At 38.5% G+C, this 6381-nt stretch overlaps 1 protein-coding gene across 1 annotated transcript in view; it reads right to left on the reverse strand.

Moving 5' to 3' along the window:
• me1 (malic enzyme 1, NADP(+)-dependent, cytosolic) overlaps nucleotides 1–5077 on the reverse strand; it is a 95748-nt gene extending 90671 nt beyond the window's left edge. Inside the window, exon 1 of the mRNA XM_042490757.1 lies at nucleotides 4829–5077. Coding sequence (XP_042346691.1) covers nucleotides 4829–4957 — 129 coding nt within the window. The 5' untranslated portion in view covers nucleotides 4958–5077. The remainder of the gene's footprint in view (nucleotides 1–4828) is intronic.
• Between the last annotated feature and the right edge of the window lie 1304 nt (nucleotides 5078–6381).

Raw genomic sequence — 6381 nt, forward strand, 5'->3', positions numbered from 1 at the left:
GGTTCACCGGGCTGCATAAGAAACCTTTTTTTTCTACTGTGACGCCAACCTGTGTTTGTGTGAGGGAGCCTGTGTTTGGGGTCACTTTAGCCAACTGATGAGAGGCTCAGGTTGATCAGATACAACCACCAACCAGGATAAGCTAAATACCTGCTTTGCAGAATAACTTAGTATGAGAATGAAGGGTTTCCCACACATTCATTTATTTGTGGCGGCCTGACACAATTAAAACATCTACCGCCACATACTGATCTTGTATTTTTTTGAGCAGGACCATTACTTAATCAGATTCAGACTTTTTTTTCAGACTGAAACCCATTTAAAGAAAACATTTACAAAGAATTTAAAAGATTAATCGCAGCTTTAGAATGGAGGTTAGTCATACAAGCAGGTAAAATGTAACAGTGGTCCTCTCATCAATTGATCTAATCAGCTCTGATCGGATTGACAGATCAATTATCCATCCTGTGACTCAAGCTCCTCAAACCGCTGCTGAGAAAAAGAACTCATGATGAGCTTCATTCATGGACCCGCAAAAATGTCCGGAAGGCAATAAAAGGCCTGAAAAAAAAAGATCTTTAATTTTCTTTTGTAAAAAAATACCATGGTTTTAGAAATTCACCCTTTTCTTAGAGGTCTGATTTGACAAACTACTGTGCTGTGTAAAAACTGTCAAAGCAGGCTCCTCAGATCCTTGCTGCTGAAAGTTTCATGCCCAGTTTTTGTTCTCATGTCATTAATCTTATAAAACCACACTTTTTTTCCAAAACAATGTTACAGCACAAATTGAGAGCTCATTTAGGATGGCCAATTTTAAAAGGGAGAAAAAAAGACTTCTTGTAAACAGAGGAACAAAGCATTGTGGCTCTCGTAACATTCACTCTTAACATCACTCAGAAGAAAAACTAAGGACATGGAGAAAGAAACGAGTAAGTAAAACGTATGAGGGAGTGTTCGTCTTAAAACTGTGAGTAAAATGATATTCCTGTGTCTCTGTGGCACTTTATGTCACTGTTCCATCGAAGGCTCCAGATTTAAATGCCTGAGGTCAAGTTGTCAACAGAGCTTTATTAAAACAGACAAAATATAGTGTAACATCGTAAGTGCTAGACCGGTCGTGCTTTCACATGAATTTAGGTCAATCTATGTAGCCCTCTTTATGAGCCCTCTTGTACACTGGCTCCATTCAAAGCCTCAAGGTGTAAATTGAGATGTAAACAAACAGTTTACTGGGTCAGGTTTAAGCGTTGAAGCTATAGGTCCCAGACTGACCTCTGTTACAAACAGCATCACCTCAGTCTGAAGAGATTATATATGAATTTTTAAAAAGTTCTTTGATCGTATTAAAACTTAATTATATAAATTCAAAGGGGGTTTTCGAGGTGGCAATTCAAAAAGCGGCCAGTATCAGAAGAAACTATCCCCCTGAACCACGAAAGCTTTCTAACATGAAGCCACAGTGGATCAAATGGTGCCAATATTAACATGAACATTGATGCTGCTTATTTTCTGAAGCATTCTGAAAAAAAACATTATGATGAGAAACACCTGCTGCGTTGAATCAACAGCCCAGGCTCAGGACATATCCTGTGGCTATATTTGAAGATACACGATTACAATTAGTAAATAAGTAGTAAGTAGTTAATGGCTCTAATAGGAAAAAACGGTAGCATATTATCAAATCTGAATTCAGTTTCAAATCTGCCTTAAAAAAATCTTCAACCTTTCATATCCCTTTCAAATGTATTCTTTTTTGGGTAGTTTCTTGAGCATGAAAGAACATCTTAGTTTCAAAAATATGTATTGTTGGTATTTCAGTCATTATTACACCTAAACCACAGAGATTCCACTGTGCTGAAAGAGCGTAGTGACATATTGAGTCACACTGTAATGACTGCTCTGGGACATTATTAGCCCTGACTCATTTTTCCTTTTTCTACACTGGAAAACAGCTTTTGCTTTTCACTGGGGGACTGCACTACAGCTGCAGGAGTAAAAACAACACAGTGGAAATAATTTTCATTCTAATTCAAGAAAATTTAAGTAAATACATTGCAGATTTCCCTCTTTTTTCTCGCACAATGCACTTTGCATTTCATGAAGCCAAATTGTAACGATACAGGCCATAGAATTTGATTGGTCACAGAATATCGTTTAACACTGGCAGTAGGCTAAGGCCTTAAGTTTTTACCATGGTCCATGTGCATTCTTTTCTATGTTTATTAAACTTAAACACCCACTCAGCTGTTATCAAAAAGCACTTTATTTAGATTATTTTAATGTTTGACCTTGCCATCAGACAGCTCTTTCCAACAGGGAACTGGAGACATTAACTCCGCTCCCTCAAAGCCACCAGAATCTATAGACAGAAACTGTAAATTTGACTTACAGCACATTGAAAGTTGCTTTTTAGTTTGTTTGCTTTTGTGTCACTTCTGGAACCAAGCTAGCGTGTTGTCCATAGCAGTGTGCAGGTTTATAATGTAGCAACAACATTGTGCAGAAATTTAGGTCATGACACAAGGAAAAAAGTTTTTAGAAAGGCTTGAGAAAACAGCATTTTGAGGGCCTACAAATACATACAACATTTGAATTTGATGGTTTTAATACATCAGGAACACTCCTTGAAAGCTACGTAATGATACAAATACATAATAGTGTAGCTGCCCTTGAATGAATCTAGACACTGACGTGAAAGAACTTTGGCAGACAGTGACAGAGATGGCAGATAACCTTACAATGTAGTTAGATGACAAACTCAATCCACTGTCACAAATGCTCAAAAGTCATCAGGTTCTGCAGGACCTGCAGAATGCGTCATTGTGAATTTACTTGTGAAATCTTGGCATTCTTGTGCTTTTCTGTCTCCAAATTAGGGTCATATTTCCCATAAACCATATTACTCAATGTCAAAAGAGGATGTTGCTCTATTTGAGCTATATGGGAACAGAATCTCCTTCTGTTTTGTGCTACAGTGAAATCAAACAGACCTGCTAAGTGTCACACAACATGAGGTGACCATTTTTGCAACTTATTCCAAATTTTAATGCAGTTTGCAATGCAATTTTTTTATGTTACTACACACAGCATGAACGATTACATGACTTAAACTTAAATGCCATCTCTCACAACAAAACATGACATTTGAACCCACCTAGTTTACAAAGTGTTCCCTAATTTGTCCTTATTACTCATAATGCATCTGTGCTCCCGCTTCCCCTCACCCCACCACGCCATGCACAGTTACACACATGAAAACAAACACACAGAGTTGATGTGTGGCATGTGGCAGTCTCAGGAGTGGAGTTATTAACTCGTCTAACAAACCGGCCTCTGTGCAGCCACCAGCTTGCCACCCCTCACTCCACACACACACACACACACACACACTGGCCTGTTGGAACTCCACTGTCTCACTTATCAGCTCACTGTTTACACCAGTCAACTTTGGTGAACTGACTGCAACCTTTATCAGAGTGGTGCAGCTTTTAAACTTAAAACATATAGCAACTGGACCTGCAAATCCATAGTGAAATATACTAGAATCCCTCAAAGATTAGACATTGTTTTCCTGTTGCTTCCAAGAGCAGAAAACTTCTCAGAGGGCAAAAATAGAGCGCTCAAGTGTGCTAAAATTAGTCTGACAAAGAGCAGTCAGACCCTGCTCTGCTCGTAGGGCACACTTAACATAAGCGTGGCCCTGAATTCAGCAAGTTTTGTTGATGGTCAGTCAGCACCATGGACAGAGACCCTGTCACCACAGCTTGACCTCTGGGGCCCCATCCCACCACACAAACCAGGAGAAAACACTGGAACGGCTCAACGGCTGCCAGATGCTCTTTTGTTAAGGATTTAAAAGCATGGGAAAAAATACATCAGGCTAATTCAACAGGAACAACCAGTTAGAGTAATCATATTAGAAATCTCAGAAGCATTTCCCAACCATAAGAACATGCTGTCTTCCCTTTATCTCATGATCTGCAGGAAAGCTACTCAGCATTTTTCTTTCATGATTAAGCAACTTCCAGCACTGTTCCTCATTTTACTAAGAATAGAAAGTGAGAACAAGCTTTAATCTTAAGCATTTACGGGGTCTGCCATGATTTATCTTTCTCAAGATATCCACAGTGAACTCACAGCAGCTTGTCACAATATGCTGAATCACATATTTACTGAGGGAAGATGGGCCTGAGTCGCCATAAATCATGTAAATAATGCACTACTACACCGCCACAGTCTTTGTAAAGTCATACGTGACTGGGCAATACTAACAAAAGCCCCTCGTTGTGTGCCAATGCTGTTTGGTCTCTTTAAATCTAAATATAACCGCGTCTAAAGCTGATACCTAAACCTCCTGGCTAATGTTGGGTTCACTTGCTTCTCAAAGGCTCAGACCAGCCGTACATACATAATAAATAAGACTTGTGGATGAAATAAAATTGAAAACACATATCTTAAATATATTGATAGTTATTGTTTTGTGGTAATTTTAAGAAGAACGTCACGAAATGTGTGACGAAATCACACTTTAGTAAGCTAGGTGTCAGTCCTTCACATGAGCTATAAACACTTATTAGCAAAACGTTGCTGTAAGCCTGTAACTTGTCACTGGTTGAGCATTTTCACACAATAAAAGTCAGCTAAATCTCGTTAATTATGCTATTGCAGACCACTCCCATCTTTCCTCGCTCATATTGACACTTGAGTTTTCACAGTTATCATATTTCCTACAGTGCCTGAAGGCAGCAGCTAGCTTGTCAACCCCCGTCTTTAATGGAAACAAGCTAACAAGCTAAAAACACACACACAGCCGAGTTCCCACACTGACCTTGTTCAGCGGGGGATTTCGGGTAACATCGTAGCCCCTCTTCTTGGTGTAAACGAAGGTTTTTCTTGTGTCTCCGGACTTGTGCATTTCCGTTTCCACCGACTCCCGTCTGACCAGAGCGCGTGCCATGTTGTTGCCTCTTTAAATAGAGCGACGGTGAACTGTTGTGAACTCAACAAGTGGATGCGCAGGTCTGACCGCTGAGCTGTAGTCGCTCTCTGACTGTTCACTCACTTCATTTAAGACGAGCTTGAGTGTCCTTATCATACTGGTTCATCGTTACAGTAAGGTCCTGTCATGTGTCACGTGCCTGCCTGTACTTTCACCAGACAACAGGTGCATGATGGAGGCAGGTGATTACTGGGATCAGGGAAAATGGGACAGTAAAGGTCTTACATCTTTGGTTACACTGAAACAAATTGCTGTAAAAAAAAAAATACAACCAAATTCTAACAAAAATCTACAATTTCTTTTTCAAATGTGGATGCTTTTGGGAGACAATATTACACTGTTTACCACAACTTCTACTGCAGAATACTGTAATAAATGTCAAGATAATTCCTGTTGAAGTAATGTACAGTAGTGACACTGTAAAATGACAGCCGGATGCTACAGCTGCCAGTAGTTTACCATAATTTTACAGGAAAATTTGTTACAGTGTATGTAAAAGCAGCCATTTATTGAACATGTTAAATTGTTAAACAAATGAAACAATCATTTTTATTGGTTAGAGACAATCTAACTAGGATGTGGAGCTCATACAATGAGAGCACAACAACAAAAATGGTTTTAGGATCTTCCATTTTATTATATATTTTAATATTAATCAGATTATTTTCACAAATAAACTTTACTTTTTATGGGAAGGGGCTTTTAATACATTCAGGTAACATGGGGCAAAACATTTCATTTTTCTGAAGTGAAACCAGCATGCTCTTAGACTAGCACATGCCATAATGCATGAGTTATGCAACTGTGTGCAACCACAAAAACACATCCACTGTAGACAATATGGCACCAGGGAAACAGGTAGCAAATGAACAGGACAAGCATGGCAGAAAAGTTGGACAATTGTTTTAACCATTGAAGAACAAATAAACCTGACTGTCCCATTTTACCTTATTGTCCCATTTTACCTCAACATGTCATTAGAGTGTGGCAGGGGTTCTCGATGTGTTTCAAAATTATTTTTCTTGGCAACATTTTCTTCATAGAAATATAACAGAGATCCATAAAAAAGTTGTAAAAGTAACACTTAAGTTAGTAATCAGAGGTTAAGGTGATTTTCTTGGAGTAAGGAACACAGAAATGTAGAACAATTGGGTTTTTTTATGCCTTCATTTTTATATTAAATGACTATTAAATATCAATAAGGACATCACTTTAACCAGTATTATAGTATGGGGTATTGGGTTTATTCATGGGGATTGTTTTATAAGTATTGAGAGGTTTTAAAGACTCCTGTGTATTGATTAGACTACCAGAATATTAATGTTAAAATGTTCATCATGTTTTGACAAAATCCAATAAAATAAATCTGACCAGATCATGAA

This window comes from Plectropomus leopardus, chromosome 7 (genome assembly GCF_008729295.1).
Source record: "Plectropomus leopardus isolate mb chromosome 7, YSFRI_Pleo_2.0, whole genome shotgun sequence".
NCBI classification, from domain to species: domain Eukaryota; kingdom Metazoa; phylum Chordata; class Actinopteri; order Perciformes; family Serranidae; genus Plectropomus; species Plectropomus leopardus.